This window comes from Phacochoerus africanus, chromosome 14, assembly GCF_016906955.1.
Source record: "Phacochoerus africanus isolate WHEZ1 chromosome 14, ROS_Pafr_v1, whole genome shotgun sequence".
Taxonomy (NCBI): domain Eukaryota; kingdom Metazoa; phylum Chordata; class Mammalia; order Artiodactyla; family Suidae; genus Phacochoerus; species Phacochoerus africanus.
Window position 1 is genome coordinate 58,903,754 of NC_062557.1, and position 19,872 is coordinate 58,923,625.

Below are 19,872 nucleotides of genomic sequence, written 5' to 3' on the forward strand. Positions count from 1 at the left end.
CTCTCCACACCCTCCGCTTCCTTGAGCACAGGTCCCGGGGTGCAGGCTGTTCTGAGACCCCAGGACAATTGGGAAATAAGGGGGGCATGGGGAGGCCACACGCAGACTACGTGTGCACAGCCTCACGGCAACCCAGAAGGGACCAAAAAGCCATCACACCTGCACACACTGGCTCCCCTGCCGCCCACCTGAACATCCGGACCGCCCCTTGCTGTGCCAGGTGGAGGCTCTTGCACAGCCCAGGACACGGCTGATTACCCACTGTGCTCGCCAGACCAGGCCTGAACTGCACGTACAGCTCCGAATCCCCCGGGAAGCTTTTCACAAGTGCAGATGCTCAGGACCCAGACCTGGACCCACTTAATCGGAGCCTTCCGGGGTTACAGGGTCTGGCGGGGGTCTGTTAAGGGCGCTCTTGGAGACCCGAGTCCTTTTCCTGGTTAAGAACACCTGACGTGGAGGGTAGTCCACTCAGTGAAATAAGTCACACAGAGAAAGACCGGATCCCACCGTAGGATCTCACTTATATATGGGATCTAAAACACAGCAAGGCGTTCCCGTCATGGCTGGCTCAGTGGTTAACAAATCTGACTAGGAACCATGAGGTTTTGGGTTCGATCCCTGCCCTTGCTCAGTGGGTTAAGGATCTGGCGTTGCTGTGAGCTGTGGTGTAGGTTGCAGACGCGGCTCGGATCCCGCGTTGCTGTGGCCCTGGCATAGGCCGGTGGCTACACTCCGATTAGACCCCTCACCTGGGAACCTCCATATGCCATGGGAGCGGCCCTAGAAAAAGAGGCAAAAGGACAACAACAACAAAAAAAAAGAAGAAAAAATAAAATAAAATAAAAACACAGCCAACTAGTAAACAAGACCAAAAAAGCAGCAGACTCGGAAGTTCCCGTTGTGGCACAGCAGAAATGAACTTGACTAGTAGTCCTGAGGAGGCAGGTTCAATCCCTGGCCTTGCTCGGTGGCTTAAGGATCCAGCATTGCAGTGAGCAGTGGTGTAGGCCGGTGGCGATGGCTCCCATTGGACCCTCATCTGGGAACCTCCATATGCCACAGGTGGGGCCCTAAAAAGACAAAATTAAAAAAAAAAAAGTAAAGAAGCAGCGGACTCACAGATACAGAGAACAAACTAGTGATTCAGCAGGGAGTGGGGAGGGGTTAAGAGGTACCAGCTACTTTGTATAAAACCAACAAGCTACAAGGATACAGCACGGGGAAGAGAGCCAACGTTTACAATAACCATCAAGCCAGGGTAACCTTTAAACATTGGGACCACTACACGATACCACCGTAACATAGAATATTATATCAACTACGCTTCAGTAAAAAATGAAATGAAATAGAATGAGAAACAAAAAAAAAAAAGGAACATCCCCAGTCCCTCTCTGCCTCCAGCTCTCTCCCTGGTGCTCTGGGAGTCTCTCCACTGTAGACGCAGTAAACGCAGTCGTATTCCTCCACCAGGGTACGCTCTGCAGTGGGTCCTCACCACCCTCCAGAGTGGTCGCTGTCTACCACGGATACGAACCAGAACTACCAGAGACGCTAAAACCCACAGGTGGTCAGGTTCTACCCCAGCAGCTCTGACTCACCCGTGGAGCCTAACGATTTGCGTTTCGGATCAATGCTGCGGAGTAAGACAGCGCTCCCTGACTTCTTTCTATTTTTCTGTCCATTCCTCGGAAGCGTCGGGGGAGGAGTGACGTATCTGGAGATGCATTTGCAGGTCCCTGCCTCTCCGGGTGAGAACACCTCGGATTACACCTGAGGACCCCGACAGACGTTAAACCGCTTCTCCAAAGATGCGCGCTTGGTGGCTGCTCTCTTCGGCTTGCTTATGTCATAGCATCACCACGGGACCAGGCCCAACACGTGCTCTGGACGCTGACGACATGCCACCTTCTCGGTGGGTCTGTGCTGACATTTTAGGGTTTGGGGACAACACAACCAAATTCTCGACAACATGCTATCACTAAAGCAAAAACACATGAAAACCAGTTTTCTGTTTGATCTGGTACTTGTCCAGTCTGGTGCCAAGTAGGGCCAGTTATCCTCAGATGTGACCAACGAGAAGAGCCTGGATGACAGTGACGCTAGGTGTCCTACAGCCCCCGCACATCACAGGACAGAAGTGTGATGACACCCGATAAATCCAAGTGCAGACTCCATGGCCAGTTCTCACACTGCGTGGTCATGCGGGGTTGCCAGGCTCCCAGAATCAGCCCCACGGGAAGGATGGGTGACATTCTGAGAGCCTCTGGTCCCAAGGTTCCCATCAAACGAAAGGCTTGTTGATCAATGTCCTTCTTAAAAAAAAAAAAAAAAAAAGCCCGTCCCATTGATGCCAGGAAGCCGCTCACCGGCAGCGCCCTCCTGTCCAAGTCCCAGCAGGTGTCAGACGCTTCCGCAGCCTCCTGACCCGCAGAACCCGCCTCACCTGCCGGCCTGTGGCCTTCCTCCCACAGAGGCCAGCGGGGGCTGAGAGGGCTTCTCGCTCTCCTGGGAAACCGACCACACATTTCTTTGGTTTGGGGTCACAGCAGTGCTGTCCACGACTTTTTTTTTTTTTTTTTTGAATCTCATGAATCCACTAGTGTCGACACTTTCCCATCTGTTCCACTCTAGCCCTTTCCGGAGCAGCTCGGGATCAGCTTCCTCCTCTGGAAGCTTTCAGGAGCGCTGAGCTTCGGGAGCCGACGAACACGGCTTCATCGCCACCAGGGATGCCCGGCTCCCCACCCCGCACCCGGAGCCTGAACCGAGTTCACCTGACACGCGGACTTCCTCCGCGAGGCAGGCCCGCACGGCTCTCCCGCGCCAGAAACAGGACACGTGCCACACAGTGAACTGGGCAACATAAAAGCATAAAGACACCAAAAGTGCGACGGTCTGTGCTGAGACAGGAAGGCAGGCGTCACCCCGTCCCACCCGGGCCGGGGGTCCCTCTGGGGATCCGCGTTGTCCACTGCGCTCGGCGGGCACCTGCGACTGTGGTACTGACCTTGGGGTTTCAAGTAGGTCCCGGGGAGCAGGTGAATTCCCAAATAAGGCTTCGCTGCGTAATGAGACTGTACCCGCGGGGGAACTTTTCGGGCAACTGGCCATGCTATTTTCAGCAAGGCTGATGCCACTAAAAGCTCTGTACACTAATTCTTTTGTTTTGAAAGGAAAACACATTAGATGTGATCATTGGATAAGGCTCTGCTCAGACAAAGCAGGCAATGTTGGACTAATCTCTTGAAAATATCCCTCCCTGTTCAAAACCAGCACGGAGTGCATAAACAAGCTCCGAGTGGGTGCCTGGTCAGTAAGAAGTGGGCCACGTCTCAGTCATCTGATACCGGCACCCAGGGGACCCATGCTCGAACTGTCTTCCCCCGAGGCCAAGAGCACATGCTGCTCGGGAAAGTCCGATCCCCCGCGCCCCCCGCTTTCCCTCCATCAGATCCCAAAGGCAACACCTGTCTGCACCTGCCCTGTGGTCCACAGCGTGGCTCCTAACGCCCCCCCGCTGTCCACCTGCGATCAAGGGGCTTCTCTTCTGCATCCCTGCTTTGCTATACAATTTAGGAGAGTCGTTATTTTTTTTTTTTCCTTTTCTAGGGCTGCAGCTGCAGCGCGTGGAGGTTCCCAGCCTAGGGGTCAAATCGGAGCTGTTGCTGAAGGCCCACACCACAGCCACAGCAATGCCGGATCTGAACCGCATCTGTGGCCTACACCGCAGCTTGTGGCAACGCCAGATCTTTAACCACTGAGTGAGGCCAGGGACTGAACCCCCATCCTCACGGACACTGTGTCGAGTTCTTAACCCGCTGAGCCACCAAGGGAACTCCTTATCCTGTCTTTTTAAATTGCCCTTCTTCCCGGGGGGACGAGAGCCCACTCAAAAGGAAGGCCTTTCCCCAGCATCCTGCCCCCCACCCCATGCCTGCAGCTGCTGCTTCTGCTGCCCTGCCCACTCCTGACACCTGCCCCCCAAGCCTGGTTCCACTTACTTTCCAGCTCACTGATGAGCTGGTTGTTGTGCAGCTTGACGGCCCGGTGCTGTTCCACCTGGTCTTCCAGTTCGAAGATGGTTTCCTTCATGTCCTTGATCTCGGCGTCACTCTCGGACGCCTTCTCCTGCAGCTTCAGGCTGGCTCTGCTCAGCTGCTCCGCCTGGTGATCGCATATCTCCTTCAAGTAGGAGTAATCCTTCTCCACCTAGAAAGAAAGGCAGCTTCCCTGGTCACCTGGACAGGAAAAGGTTCCCCTACATCAGCATCAGGGCTGGGCCGTGCCTGGAGCCGGTTCTGTCTTCTGAGCCTACAAACGTGCCAAGAACCGTGATGGATGTACACGGCCCAAAGGCTGGATTCTGGGCGCCTTCCTGCCGCACGTGCTGAGACACCCTTCTCTCCCGGCCTGGCGGTGCGGCCCCAGCGCCCAGCCGCGATGGAGCAGCGCCCTCTGCTGGTGAACCATGAGGCTGACACCCCATGCACCTCACACCGCTGCAGTCATCCATCAGAGAGGCGCCTGAGGCCACAGCGTTTCTTTAGAGAAGCAAGACATTCGTGTGACAGCAGACACCAGAAACGGGCACACACGAGGCAGGAACAGCGCACAGCACACCCAATCCACCTGGTCCGTTTTAATCACTAAGCATTCTCGACATACAGAAAGGCACCAAGGGCGACCAGACCAGATGACAAAACCAACCAATGGTTACATTGTGCCACCTTTGCTAAATCTTTTTTTTCACTTTCCCGAGATTTGTTTGAGCCTCAACTTTCCCTCCCACCCAGCGAGCGAGTGCACGACCCTAAAACTGGCAGGAGGTTGTTCCTGGATGGCGGTCTCACCCATGAGCATACAGAGTATTGTTCTGGATGTTTTAAACTGTTTACACAAGGACACCATCCCATACCACGCCTTTGCAGCACGCTATCATCCTGCCGTGCAGCCGTAGGGCGCTCCTGTCTGCTACAATGCTGTGCCCGCCTATACAGCACTCAGCCTGCGTTCATACCTTGGTTCTGTTTTTGCCATGTTCTCACAGTAACACACGTTGTTCTTGGCCACTACCTTAAAACTGTTCAGTATTTCACTGTGTGAATATGCTAATTAACATTACAAACTATGCCCCGCCTGTATAGCTGTTATTAAATAGCTATATATTTAGCAGGTAACATAAACTTAATACCTAATAGATTGCTTCCTAGATTTGAGGGGGGGGTCCATAGTCAATACAATTTTTTTTTTTGCATTGGCATGTCACGTGCAAGACCTTCTGGCTGTAAGCACGCGGGGATGATGAGCCCGTCTGCCGTCTTCCCGGGAGCATCCTTGGTGCTGGCAGGTCTCTGCAGGACGCAGCCAGGGAATATCTGATGGATGAGTAACCCAACACCAGCAGGAGGTGTTGCGCGGTTTCTCAACTGGGAGGTTGCACTAAAGGATTTAAAGAAGGGGGTTCCCTGGTGGCCTCTGGTGTTGTCACTCCTGCGGTTCGGGTTCAGGGGGTAAACGAGACGCAGGAGAGACGAGGGTGAGGCTGAGCCGTGAGCCTCGCGTCGTGACTGACGAGAAGGGCGAGGCTCCGGACCGCACCTGCACGTCCCCGCAGGCGCGGCAGAGGCCTGACGGCTGCCGTGCGACCTCCCACTGGCTGGGGTGCGGAGGGGAGCCAGGCTGCTCCAAGCCACGCCCTGGGTGCGCCCACCTCCCTGCCTGGGCTTCCTCGTCGGAACAGCGGAATTTAGAGCGTGCCCAGCGGTTCAGCACCGCGGCCGCCCGGGGGCGGCGTGCGCGCAGGCCCAGCGCGATCGGTCTCTGGCCTAAGGCTTCTGTCTGCGCGTCCGCGGGGCTCTGCAATGAACAGGTGCGGGAAAGTCGGAGACCGCAAGGCTCGCCTCTTACGGTCGCTGCTCTAACACACAGCAGACTCCGAAGGAGAAAGAGGCGCAGCATGTGAACCGCCGGCCTCTAAAAAAGGAGCCGCAGAGCCGTGGAGCCCTCGAGCCGGGGCCCTCAGCGGGAGCTCGCAACAAGGGAGGACGTGACCGGCGGGGAAAGGCTGAGGCCTGCCGAGGTCTCCGAGTGCCGTCGAGGCTGCTCCCTCTCAGCGGCTCTGGCGCCACGCAGGCCCCGGGCGCGGGGGACGGCAACGGGCGCTGCCGACCTAGAGTCAGAGCACGGCTCCAAAGGACACACAGCCTCCTTCCTTCCTGACTCTGGAGTCACTCGCTTAAGTTGAGCAGTGTATTCTGGAAAGCTCTGGGAGGGAGGGAGGAAAACCCTAAGCAGCTTAACAACCATGCACACGGGCTGGGTAACGACAGGCAGGTATTTTCACATCCATCTGGCAGAGTAACTAATGGAGAGAGAGAGAAATCGGGTCACTGGATAAGAACAATCTCCCATGTCCAGCAGCCGAGGCCGGTCCGGCCACCCGCGCTCCTGGCTCCCCCGCCGGTTCACGGGGTCCGGCTTCTTCGTTCCAGAACCGCACGCGGACCCTGAAAAGGAGACGTCCCTGCCGTGCGGGCCAAGCGCCACTTCTCTGGAACTGGCCGCGCAGAACTGCATCACAAACAGGCTCCAAGGAATCCTGGGGCCGCCAGTCCTCCCGGAGAGCGGCCAGCGGAAGCCGGTCCCTGCCCTGGGACAGCCCCAAAGCAGATGGCAGCGGAGACCTCCTGCGGGGCTCAGCCTGAGTCGGACAGGTGGGGACGGAGCCAGGGTCACCGCCTTTCCTCTGGCCCGACAGCCCCAACACCGCCCTGGGCCCGGGCTGCTCCCGGAAACGGACTCTGAGACGGGACCGTGGGCTCTGGGGACCCACACCCGCGGGAACAAGGACGCAGGGCCCAGCAGAGGCGGCGGGGGGCTGTGGCAGGCACGGCCAAGGCTCTACTGCCCCCGGGAGCCCGGCACTGGGACGGCCGCCCTTCAGGGAAGCCCCAAACTGAAGCGGGGGGCCTGGCCTTTCCCCACCCCGCCCCAGTGATGAGCCAGCCGGTGCAGCCACCCGGGGATGGAGGCAGCTCCCCCCGCAGAGGGGAAGGCCCGTCCCCGCTCCCTGCAGCCAGCCCCGGAGGTGCCCCCCGCCCACTGCGGATACCACAGAGCATGCCGGGCTGGCCGCATGCGGGTCCTCTCCCAGGGGGTGGACAAACTGTCATGATGGTTTTAGCCCCAGGTGATCTGACCCTGATGGATGAAGGTCAACTACAAGCGCAGAGTGGAAGCGAGACGTTAAGCATCCTACCCACCCCCACCGTCAACCACGTGTCCTCTGACGCTGCCGAGACTCTCGAACCTCAGCAACGCTAAACGCGTTGGTAGGAGGGCATCCCGGTTACGCGTATTTCTGCACCCTCTAAAGATGCGATGCGGGGCGGGGGCGGGGGCACAGAGGGGCTCCCTGCCTGCGGCTCGATGGGGGGTTCTGAGCGCAGCCTGGCTGGCCCGCCTGGAGGTCCTTTTCGCGCCACTATCCGCACACCCAGCTAGTGTCCCTCCGCAAACCTCCTCCTCGTAAAGAACACCATCTCACTTCCGGTCACACAGCCGGAGGTCCGGAACGCCCTGAACCCGGCTTCCTGCACGCCCCAACAACCCCCCGTCCCTGGTGGAAGCTGATAAACTGAGTGCGGTGTGCGTGTTCAATGGCGCATCACCCAGCTCAAGGCAGGAAGGAAATTCGGCTTCAAGCTACGCTGTGGAAAAACCCTGAAAACCATGCCAAGGGAAAGAGGCAGATGCCACACGAGACCATGAAGTGTCCACGAGACCATGAAGTGTCCAGGACAGGCAAAGCCATGGGGACAGAAAGCAGAGCAGGGGCTGCCAGGGGCTGCCAGGGGCTGGGAGGGACAGTGAGGACTGACCACCACTGGGTTCCAGACCTCTTTATGGGGTGATAAAAATGTTCTAAAATTGGAGCTCCCCTGCGGCACAGTGGGTTATGGATCTAGCACTGTCAAGGCAATGGCTTGGGTTGCTGCAGAGGCTTGGGATTGATCCCTGGGCCCAAGAACCTCCATATGCCCCAGGTGTGGCCAAAAAAAAAAAAAGTTCTAAAATTGATGGTGGTGATGGCTGCACAACTCCGTGAATGTTCTAAAAACCACTGACTTGTCCACTTTATAGAAATGACATCTCAATAAAGCTGGTGTTGGAGTTCCCTGGTGGCCTAGTGGTTAAGGATCCAGTATTGTCACTGCAGGGGTTCTCTGGTGCAGGAACTTCCACATACCATGGGTAAGGCTAGGAAAAAAAAAAAAAAAGCTGGTACTTAAAACACTCTTCAGAGCCTCCCCCTGGCTGAAGGCCACAGGTGGAGCTGTGGCAGGGCCTCGTCCCGCCCACCCCAGGTGGCTCCGAGGCTCCAGCAATCTGCGGCGTCACCTCCTTGACATCCGTGGTAACCCCCTCAAGCTGCAGGCGACAAACAAGAGGACGTGTCTTGATGGCTCAGGTTTTCCCTGTGAATTTCTCTACGGTGTCGACAGCCAAGAAAAAAGGCCCGAGCTCACCGAGACCTGACAGGTTGCCCTTTTTGAGCCAAAGGCCGTGGCTGTAGTGCTGCAGCCAACGGGAGCCCTCAGCTCTGCTTGATACGCTCCCCTCGCTCTATCTGCGTGTAACCAGGAAGCCGTGTGAGTCAGCGATCAAGCATTTGGCAGGGGAGGGAGGAACGGGAGGTCGGGGTTAGCCGATGCGAAGTAGCACCTAAATGATGGACACACAGCCAGGCTCTCCTGCGCAGGGAACTAGAGGCAGGATCTCACCACAAACCACAATGGGAAGGATGACAAAGGGAGAACGGATATACATACGTAAATACACACACATACAAGAAACTGAATGAATATATAAGTAACCGAATCGCTTTGCTGTTCAGCAGCACTGGAAATCAACTACACTTCAATTTATTAAAAAAAAAAAAAAAAAGACCTCTAGGGAGAGACCCAACTTTGAATCCTGGCCTTCATCATTTAGTTAATTAAGCCTATTCTCTGCCTTAATTATTCTCCATTTCCTCAATGGAAAAAAATTAGATGACAGCATCTACAGCCTAAAATTAGGACAATTACATGAGATCAAATGATTGAAAGGCTTTGAGTGCCTAGCATACCTAAAGCACTAAAACAGTAGCTGTGATTAAAACATGATGATAAACTGTATTTTTTTGGGGGAGGGGTCTTTGTGTCTTTTTAGGGCTGCACCTGCGGCATACGGAGGTCCCCAGGCTAGGGGTCCAATCAGAGCTGCAGCTGCTGGCCTACGCCACAGCCACAGCAACGCCTGATCCTTAACCCCCTGATCGAGGCCAGGGATCAAACCCACGTCCTCGTGGATGCGAGTCGGGTTTCTTAACCGCTGAGCCAAGACGGGAACTCCATAAGCTGTATTTTTTTAACACGCTGATACACTTCTAGCCGCCCCTTTCTCCTAGTTCTGTGTCAAGTTTCTGACATTCGTTTATTCACTCGCTCAACAGGCCTTGACTGGATCCCCAATACGGGGAAGAAGTCAGTTTTTTTCTTTTTTCTGTTTTGGCTGCCCCTGTGGCATAAGGAAGTTCCCAGGGCCAGGGATGGAATCTGAGCCAGAGCTGTGACCTACAGCAGAGCTGCAGCAATGCGGGATCCCTAACCCACTGTGCCACAGTGGGAACTCCAAGAAGTCAGTGTTAAGCCTGAGAGCATGAAAGGACACGGACACACGTGGGAGGACAGCTTGAGCAAGGGCGCGTTATTCTGCTGTGTTTGTTTTCACGTCTGACGTGGTTATTCCAAAACGCTTGCGCCTTCCTGGCCCGGTTCTGCACAGACACTGCAGGTGGAGGGCCGTGACTCCTTCACAGGGGCTGAAATCTCCGAACGATTTTGTCACAACGCTCCCCAGGGCCAGGGAGCAGAGTGCCCACTTCCGTCCTGGAGGAAGAGAAACGGCAACAGTCGCCTGGGATGGCTCGAGGGACCCTCGGAAGCTGGGCTGACCTGGTTCCCAGGACCCCACCCAGGGACAGAGGTGAGGCGCCCGAGGCTTCAGGGACAAGCCCGCCGTCGGGTTAGAAAGAAGAGGGCACCCAGGCCCAAGTTTGGGGGCGTTCACAGGTCTGCAGAGGAAACAGCTTGCAGAGAGGGAAGGGGCCAGCCAAGGGGACCCAGGCCGGCAGAGGCCAGCGGGTCCGAGGGGGACGCTGTGCCCCCTCCTGTTGGCTGCAGGGAAGTGCGGGCGGGCGGGTGGTTTAAGTCCTCCTTAACACTGGACTTGAGCCAAACCCTCAGGGTCAGGTCCCCTCTTCACATGGTTTCAAGAGCAGGGCCCTTGGGGTGGGGTTTGATCCGGCCGTCAGGCTCACACGGGACCACGTCCTGGCCATGCATCTGCATGTCTGCCCCCAAAAGGCCCTCGGGCCCTTGGGGGTCACAGCCCGACCTTCCTGATCCGGCTCCGGAGGCAGCAGGCCTCCAGCTCCGCACCCCAGGCAAACCTCCAGAGGCAGCAGCCCCCGAAGCTCCCATGAAGGCTCAGTTCTCGCCGCGCTGCCTGGCGCACCTCCGCCCGGCTTGCGAGGGTCCCGCTTACGCCCAGTTCTCAGGCTTCGCCCAGCTCGGGGTCACAGGACTGACCACGACACCTGACCCGCTGTTGTCAGCGAAGGCACGGGGGAAGGGGCACTGTCTGAACGGGAGCTCACGGAAACCCCCCGTTTCAGCTGAACAACTCAGGTGTCGCCAACCTCCCCACATCAGTATCCAGTCGGTGATTCCTGCAGGGAGGGGACCCTAAGTCCCCACCACGAGATCCGCCCACAGGCAGCACTGCGGGGGGCGGGGAGAGGCCCCGGCTCATCCAGGACTCGCTTTCCACCTGGTCCAGCACGTCACAACCTCGTTAGAGTTTTCTGCTGAAAGTGCTCCCGTTTCCCGCGGGCCGACGTCCCTCCGTCTTTACATCTAAGCTCGCGGTTGCTGGTGGGTACGCTGATATTCTCCCGCGGGGCTGCAATAAGCTACTCGTCAGCCTAGGAGGCCAGGGTTTTACTTTTCTACACAACAGAAAAGGGCACAAAGATGAGGACAAGTTACAGCTTCGCTGCAGTCACAGGTCGTCCCCACGTATGGGAGACATCGCCCAATCGGAGGCAGGATCTCAACCTGCTAGCAGGTATTGGACAATTCCAATCAGCAAGCACTGCGTAAAGATACGGCATATAACATATGCAAGAGCTTGATGTAAAACACATATGTTGTGTCTTGGAGTCTACAGAGAAAGCAAATGCTTTTTCTTTTCCTCCACATTAGACTCCATTGATTCTAGAAAACTGTAAATTTTCTGGTCTTCATTTAGCCAAAGCTATAATAAGGAGCAAATTCATAGGTCTAAATACTTCCACTATCAACCAAGAAAGGATAAATTTAAAAGAACAAAGAAGTTTACTCAAGAAACTAGTTAGAAACCAAAGAAATGTACAAAAAAAAAAAAAAAACCAGGATGGAAGAATAAAAATAAATGTAGAAACAAATTAATGAGAAATAGCTTAACAGGAGAATTGATAAACTAATCCAACTGGGTCTTTGTGTTCATGGAATGTGGAGTGACAAACTCCATTCTCCTGAACAGAAAGGTAAGTGTTGTGATTACGCCAGTTCGAGCTGGCATGCATGACGAAATGCACATAAACTAGGAAAACGTCTGAAAAGACAAACAGCAAAATGGCAGCGGTGTGTTCTCCAAGTAGTGATATTAATGGTAATAATTATTGTCCTCTTTGTACTTTTCTGTACTTTCTCAATGTTCTATAATGAATATATACCTTCACGATTAGAAAGATAAGCTACTGTTTTAAGACGCTAAATTATTTCTCCCTGACACGTGTATGTCATGTCATGTCAATAGAAACCCACAGACACAGATGAGGACTCAGGAAGGGCTCCTGGGAGGTTAAACGTTCTGCAGGAGGGAACATGTTCCAGACAGAAATCTCAGCGCAAAGCTGCAAATGACCAACCGACAGCTCCCATGGGCACCTGGGTAGCACCTGCTTAGGGAACTGCTTCCAGACTTTTGGTGAAGACTGTGAATTCAGAACAAAGGCAATGCTAAACACTCCTAATGCTGCAACCACTCAGATCATCGGGCGGCCCAAGGCCAGGATGTGGTGCACCTGATGAGTCTCCAGGCAGATGAAGCAGCAGAGAAATCCCCCTGGGAGTTCACAGCGTAATTTGTTTCTCAGAAGAGCGACAGCCCCTGAAGTAAGGTGGGAAGATACTTTCAACCTCTCTCACCAGGGGATCCCTAAATCAGAGACCCAGCGTCCAGAGGAAATGGGAAACTGGTAGCCACCTGTCCACACCTTTCTGGCACTGCTCTGCGAGTGGGCGGAGCGCCACACAGCCACCAGCCATCTTCACCACGGAAAAAAGATTGTTTAAGATATGGAAGTGGTGAACATCTATCAGAGCTTGGGTTGGGGAAGACCTTTCCAAGGGGATGGGGGAGGGAACAGAGGCAGTGAAGTCCAAATGCAAATGACCAGCAACCTGAGGGGCCAGCGAACCAAGCGCCTCTGATGGCCGAGGGCACACCTGTGTCAGGCTCCCGGAGGGCAGTCTGGCCAGACGCGATCAGAGTCTTTGACCTGTGAGTCAATGTCTAGGAACGTCTCCTGAGGAAATAACCAGAGGGTGGTAAAAAAAGAAAGAAAGAAAGATGTACACTCTGCCAAGACCGGAAAAGAACACCGATGCCCAACGACAGGTGACCGGTAAAGCATGAGACACAGAGACCAGAGAGCCATCTGGCCTTCAAAATCACGTTCAAAGCATAGTTAAGGATGAGAATACCAAATTTTTAAAAAGTTAATCATATGTACAGGATGACTCTTTAAAATGTGTGTTTAAACTTGTGGGACACACACCTACACACACACACATCTGGGAGAAAACACCCACAGAGTGGTGGTATCACTCCTTGGGGGGAACTGTTCTGAGGAGCCCAAAGCGTAGTAACCAAGAGACAGGGATGAGTCTCATTCCTCAAGACTCGGCCACTTCTTCCGAGAAGCCCTCCTGGACTGCCTTCCTGTTATCCACGTGATTCTAGGTGCCCCTCCTGCACTGGCCTCCGGGCTGTCCCCAGACGATGTCCTCTATCCCACTCACTAGGGTGGGGACTATCCGGCCAACTACTGCAGTCGGAAACTGTCCCCGGCCTGCCTGGGGCTACAAGGCTGGCTGGTGAACGGAACTGAGCCTGTGCTCCATGACTCTAAAGGCCGAGGGGGGCCACGCTGCCGAGGGCGAGCAAACACTGGCAGAGAGAACCTCCTTACCTTGGCCAGCAGGCTCGAGACACGCCTCATCTCGCCGTGGGCCTTAAACAGCTCCTGCCTGAGCTCCGAGCAGGACTGCTCCAGCTCATCCTTCTCGGCCCGAGCCGCCTGCAACATCTCCTGCACGTCGGGGCCGTCGGCCGTGCGCCCCGGGGGACCGGGCTCGCCCGCCTTTTCCTTCTCGGTCTCCAGACGAGCCTTCAGAGACCCGTTCTCCGCCTTGAGCCCTTCCAGGGTGGCGCGACACTCTTCCAGCGTCCTGGCCGCCAGGCCACTGTCCCGCCGCTCCAGGTCCAGGAAGGCGCTCAGCTGGCCGTTTTCCTCCTTCAGGTGTCTGACCATCTCGAGGGCGGCCCGGTGCTCCTCCTCCGCCTTCCGCAGGCTGCAGGTCAGCTGCTGCTGGATGCTGAGCAGCTTCTCCCGCTCAAAGCGGCCCTGCTCCAGGATCTCCGAGCACTTCTGCTCCAGCTCCAGGATCTTCCCCTCCTGGACGCTGGGCTCCTCGCTCTTGACGCGCTCCTGCAGAAGGGTCATCAGCTTCTGGTTCTCCTGACTCAGCTGCTCCGCCCTCTCCCGATGCTGCTGGAAGGACGTTTCCAGCAGCGTCTTCTCGTCCGCCAGCTTCTCGTTCTCGGCCGTCAGCTCCTGCACCATCTGCTGCTGGTCCGAGAGCTCCTGCAGCGTGGCCTGCAGCTCCTCGCTGGTGCTGTGCTGGTTCTCCTCCATCCTGTGGATCTTCTCGGTCAGGGAGGCCAGCGACAGCTCGCCCTCGGGCTGCGCCGCGCCGCCGGCCGCGGGGCACTGGGAGCCGCTGGGGAGGCTCCCGCCGGGGGCGTCGGCCGAGAGGTGCTCAAAGTCGGAGGCGTCGGGGGACAAGGAGGCCTTGGTGACGTCGCTGCTGGAGGAGCCCGACGTCCGCAAGGCGCTCCCGTGCGTGTTGTCCCGAAACGACGCATCTCCCGCCGGGCTCCCCGGGCTGGACTCCTGCGTCAAGGACGCAGGGCAGCTGCTGTCCCCGGAGGGACTCGCGCCCGCCTCGGAACCCGGGGAGCGCGCAAGGTACGTCAGCTTCTCCTTCAAGGCCCGGTTTTCTTCCTCCAGCCCCGCGAGCTCTTTCTGGAAGCTCCTGTTCTTCTCCTCGAGCGCGCGGATCAAAGGCTCCGAGTCCCCCGGCGAGAGGCCCGGGCTCGGGGCGTCGGCCCCCGGCCTGTCCTGCGTCCGCCTCTCCGCCCACTTCTTAAGCTCGCTTCGCAGCCGGTTGATCTCGCTGTCCTTCTCCTTGGCTTCGGCCAGGAGCTCCCGCACCTGGGACTCCAGCACGGCCTTGTCCGCGCCTTCCTGGCCCTGCCTGGGCCTCGGGGGGGCGGCCCGCGGGTGCCTGGCGGGGGTGGGCGTGCTGGGAGAGGTTGGGCTGGACGCCGACTTCCGAGGGTTGGCGGGGCCCCGTGGCACTGTCCGCTCTCTTGAGACGGTCACCGAAAGGTCTCGAGGGGCTGGAATGCCTGTCCGTTTGGCTGTCACGGCCCCTGGAGACAGAGGAAGAGACCAATGAAGCAAAGCCACCACGTGCATGGATGGAACCCAATGACGACAGCTCAGGGGGCCCGGCGACCCGAGCGGCTGGTGCCCCCTCCAGCTCCCCTCCCTCGGGGACCACCCAGTTCTGACTGGGGCTTCTGTGCCCCCCTCCCACAGCCCTATACTTCGGGGGAGGCTGACTCCACGCTGGGCTGCTCAGGGAATCCCGTCTCCAGCGGCTGGTTCCAGGCAGGGCTCGGCCCTCGGTCAAGGTCAGGGAAGGAAGGGGAGGTGTCGTGGGCAGGCTGCTGAGGAAGAAGGGGCTGCCCAGCAGAAGGAAGGGGGTGCAGTGGAGTGAGACTCAGTCTGGCCAGCCGACTGCTGGCCTTCCAGTCACACAAGCCAACAGCCACCCTTCGCAGGTCCCCTTGAACTGGGGGGTTTTCTCTAACCTGTGACGGGGCTGACAGTCTCGGCAGGGAAACAAGAGCCCTTTGACGAGATACAGGACCGCTGTGAATTCCCAAATAAACACTCCCCCAAAGGGTCCTTAACGGATCTTGACGAAACACAAATTCGATGATGAAATCAGAAGACCCAACGAATACTAAGACAGACCGAGCTGATTCAGTGGCCCCTTGCTTTTTGGTTTTTTTTTTTTTTGGCCACACTCCTGCCACGCGGAAGTTCCCAGGCCAGGGATGGATCCTGAGCCACAGCAACGACCACACTAGATCTTTAACCCGCTGCACCGCCAGGGAACTCCTCAATGAACCGTTGTCTTTAATGTTGGCGGGAGAGGCGTATTCATTTCTATTCACAGAGGAACAAGGACAAGCAGGAAAAGGGTGCCACCCGTCTGCCTGTGGCAGGGTTTTGAACGCCAGACAGATTCATGTAACATGGAAATGATACGGAATTTAGCATACTTACAACGGGAAGTGTAAGGAATTATTTTTTATCTTCCTCTCTGCTACCACAGTTATTCTTAATCTTTTTCTATATTATATTTTTAATTTTCACTTATACTACTTACTATGGACAATGTCCACAAAAAAATTCCTAGGGGTGAAAACCCAGACATCCATCCCAATGTTGTAGAGAGGATACCGACCCTGGAGGTGAGAGGTCTGGAGTAAATCTCACCTCTTCTCGGAGTTCCCGTCGTGGTGCAGCAGTTAACACATCCGACTAGGAACCATGAGGTTTCAGGTTCGATCCCTGGCCTCGCTCAGTGGGTTAAGGATCTGGCGTTGCTGTAGCTGTGGTGTCGACCGGCAACTGCAGCTCCGATGCGACCCCTAGCCTGGGAGCCTCCATATGCCGCAGGTGCAGCCCTAAAAAAGCTAAATCAATCAATCAATCCTCATCTATAACAGCAAGAGTCAAAAGGTGCCTAAATTTGTAAAATAAAAAAATAGCAATGTCGGGAGAATGACTAGACAAGCCACAGACGGAAAGTATTTGTAAAACAGGTATCTGATAAAGGACTGTTACCCGAAATATACAAAGAACTCACCGATAGGAAAATGAGCAGCCTGACCAAAAAACGGGCAACATATCTGGACACCTTATTACCAAGACGGCAAACAAGCACGTGGAAGGAGGCCCCACCTCACAGGTCTTCAGGGAATTTCAAATGAAAACGACAGCGAGGTACCGAGGCACAGCTATGAAAACTGCTGAAGCCTAAAACGCTGACCACGTCGAAGGCTGACGGGGACGGGGAGCAACAGGAACTCTTGTTCGTTGCTGGTGGGAGTGCAAAAGGGTGCGGCCCTCGGGAGGACACACTGGTGGGGTCCTACACAACTAAACACCCTCTTGGCATGCAATCCACTCCTTGGCATCTCCCCAAATGAGGTGAAAACGTGCCCACACAGAAACCCGCACGTGGATAGCGACAGCAGTTTCAGCCGCAGCTGCCCAAACGTGGAAGCGACCGAGACGGTGCGTGGATAAGCCGGTACATCAGCCGATGGAACGTGAAGTCGGTGCTCAAGTGGGATGAGCCATCAAGCCGTGAAAAGACACAGCAGAACCTGAAATGCATGTGCCCAGGCGAAGGGGGCTCATCGGAAAAGGCTACGTACTGTATGATTCCAACCAGACGACATTCTGGAAAAGGCAAGACCGTGGAGGCAGGAAAAAGATCAGCGGCTGCCAGGGGCTGGGGAGGGAGGGGTGAAGAGGCAGAGCACAAGGATTCTTAGGGCAGCGACACGATTTCGTGTAACAGCAGATAATGGGTGCCTGACCTCATTCATCTGCCTAAACCCGCTCAAAGCACAAACACCAAGAAGGAACCCTGATGCAAACTACGGACTCTGGGTCAGCGAAGGTTCATCGACGGGACAAGCCCGCCGCTCGCCGCTGGCCCCTCCGGGGGATGCGGGGGGAGGGCGAGGCTGCGGGTGGGGCCGGGGCACAGGGGACATCTCTGGACTTTCTCTCAATGGTGCAGTGCCGAAAACTGCTCTAAAAGTCTACTGGAAAAACTCAGCAGCATTAGACGGTGAAACGGTTGCCTGTGGAAATCGAGACGAGCGATGAGAAGCGGACGGGGCAGCGGCCTCGCTGTTCACAAGAAGGGTCTCGTCTGGTTTCTTTTCTTCCACCCAGGCGCCTACCACTCTGCTCGTAAGATTTAAGAAAAAGAAATGCAAACGTGTGTGGCCACGGCTCGAAGACAAGTACTCAGCCGTTGGTTTTACAGGCAGCCCTGCTCCCTGGACTTAGAACAAAGGACACAGAAGAGAAATTCGAGGCCATCGGGTGAGTGGAGGCGCTGCGGAAGGAGCTGAGCCAGTTAGCGGCTCTCGGCCCCACCTCGGGCCGGGCAGGGAGTTTTCCACAGCTGGGCTGCCTTTGCGTCTCGAGGGAACGTTGCCTAGAGCGTCGACACACCTTGCACTCAAGGTCACGGAAACTCTTTGCAAACCCAACAGAGGGACCAACACGGAAGGAGTCTGCACATAAAATAAACCCAAATGACCCGCTCGGTGCGCGGCCCTTCCGCTAAAGGCAACCAGCAGGGTCCCCATGCAGAGATGGTTTGGAAGCTTCCGGCTCGTTTGGGGGGGCTTCTCGGCCATGCCCCCGGCGTGTGGGGAGCTCGAAGGCCAGGGACTGAACCTGCACCTCGGCAGCCGCTGAGCTGCCGCAGTGACGAGGCTGGGTCCTCAGTCGGCTGCTCCGCACGGGCTCCCGTCGGAGATGGTTTCTAAGCGGATCGGTGTTGGCTGTCTCCTCTACACCCCCTCCCCGCCTCCCACCGTAAAATTAACCTGCTCCTGATCCACTTGCTTGGCAGCTTGGGCTGGACTTGAAAACGCTTGTACATCTGCATTCTTCTCCCCACAAACACTCGCGCTGGACTCCGGCCACCACGAGCAGCGCTCTGGGACCAAGCGGCTTCTGAACAAAAGACCCCTAACACTCAGGAGGGGCTCTGCCCGGGGAGGACACAGTGGCCGCTCTGTGCCGGGCCCAGGGCGCCCAGGCAGAGACAAAGCGGCAGTGTTGGGAGAGGCCGTGGAGGCAGGTCTGTGCACCCCTCGCAGGCGGCCCACACAGCCGCCCAGCAGCCACCCCAGGAGATGCCAAGACGCAAACGGGCACAGAGGGCCGCTCCCGGCGTGTCCCCCCTCCCTCCGCCACGGGCGCAGGGATGGCTCGTTTCCCTGGAGCCCCGAGTGGCCAGAGGACCGGAACGGCGGGGCTGGTCCTCGCTCTGCACACCCAGGAGCTCCCTGGTCCGTGGCCCACATCAACGGAAACACTCACGGCCCAGCCCGAGGGCCTGGCACCTGCCGGGAGTCTCCCCGCAGCCAGGGTCTCCGGGCAGCAGAGGTGAAGCACGAGGAGCCAGTTCAGGGAATTCACGGAGCTGCCTCCCCAGGGGCGAGGCCCCTCTCAGTGGAGATGGGACGGGGGCTGCGTGAGGCTTGGTGCAGATGCAAATGCCAGCTGGCCTGATGGCAAGTCAGCTCTGACTCCCCAGTGGGAGACTCCAGGGGGAGCTCCCAGCGGCGAGCCGTTAGGGACCCGGCACTGTTGCTGCTGTGGTGAGGGCTTGATCCCTGGCCCGGGAACTTCTGAATCCAGTGGGCACAGCCCCACCCCCCCAAAAAATTGTAAATAAAAATAAAGTGAGACTCTTAGCTCAACACCCAGTGATCACTGAGAAACTTCCAAGTTCCACCCGTAAGAGACATTAAACACACAGAAGAGAAATTCACGGACTTGGAGAACAGGCTTGTGGTTGCCAAGGGGGAGGGGGAGGGACTGGGAAGTTGGGGTTAATAGATGCAAACCATTGCCTTTGGAATGGATAAGCAATGAGATCCTGCTGTGTAGCACTGGGAACTGTTTCTAGTCACTTGTGATGGAGCCTGATAATGTGAGAAAAAGAATGTATATGTGTACGTGTGACGGGGTCACCCTGCTGTGCAGTAGAAAACGGACAGAACACTGTAAACCAGCTATAACGGAAAAAATAAAAATCGTTTTTAAAAAATTAAAAAAAGGAGAGACATGAGGCGCACCTGGTTTGCGACTGGAGAAATACAAGAAGGAGGTGGACCATTTATTTATTTAGATCAATGTCACTTTTTTCTTTCTTTTTTTTAAAAAGCACCCATAGGTCAAAACACAGAAAGAACTTTCAAGACCTGTGCACATTCTTAAAACTGGAGCTCCCGCTCCTGCAATCGTACAGCCCCTGCCGTCTGCGGAGCGCTGGGTTCTCAGAGCGTTTGCACCCCCGTGACAAGGCTCCAAAGAACTGTCACCTGCGTTTCACAGCTAACAGAGGGTCTGCGGGGCCGCACGGCCTGCCCACGGGCCGCCGGGCAAGTACACCTACCACCTGCATTTCACAGCTAAAGAGGGTCCGAGAGGCGGCAGAGTCTGCCCACAGGTCACCGAGCAAGAACACCTGCGGAGCCACGGCATCGGGCTGTTTCAGAACTGGAAGCCGGAGAGACCCCGCAGCCCAACCCTTCACA

At 56.3% G+C, this 19,872-nt stretch overlaps 1 protein-coding gene across 6 annotated transcripts in view; it reads right to left on the bottom strand.

Moving 5' to 3' along the window:
- Window positions 1–19,872, bottom strand: part of SPECC1 (sperm antigen with calponin homology and coiled-coil domains 1) — a 236,919-nt gene that overhangs the window by 78,741 nt on the left and 138,306 nt on the right. For all 6 annotated transcript variants that reach the window (XM_047758555.1, XM_047758552.1, XM_047758551.1 and 3 more), the window contains 2 exons: window positions 13,346–14,871; window positions 4,005–4,212 (listed from right to left, as the gene is read on the bottom strand). In XM_047758555.1, coding sequence (XP_047614511.1) covers window positions 4,005–4,212; window positions 13,346–14,871 — 1,734 coding nt within the window. The remainder of the gene's footprint in view (window positions 1–4,004; window positions 4,213–13,345; window positions 14,872–19,872) is intronic.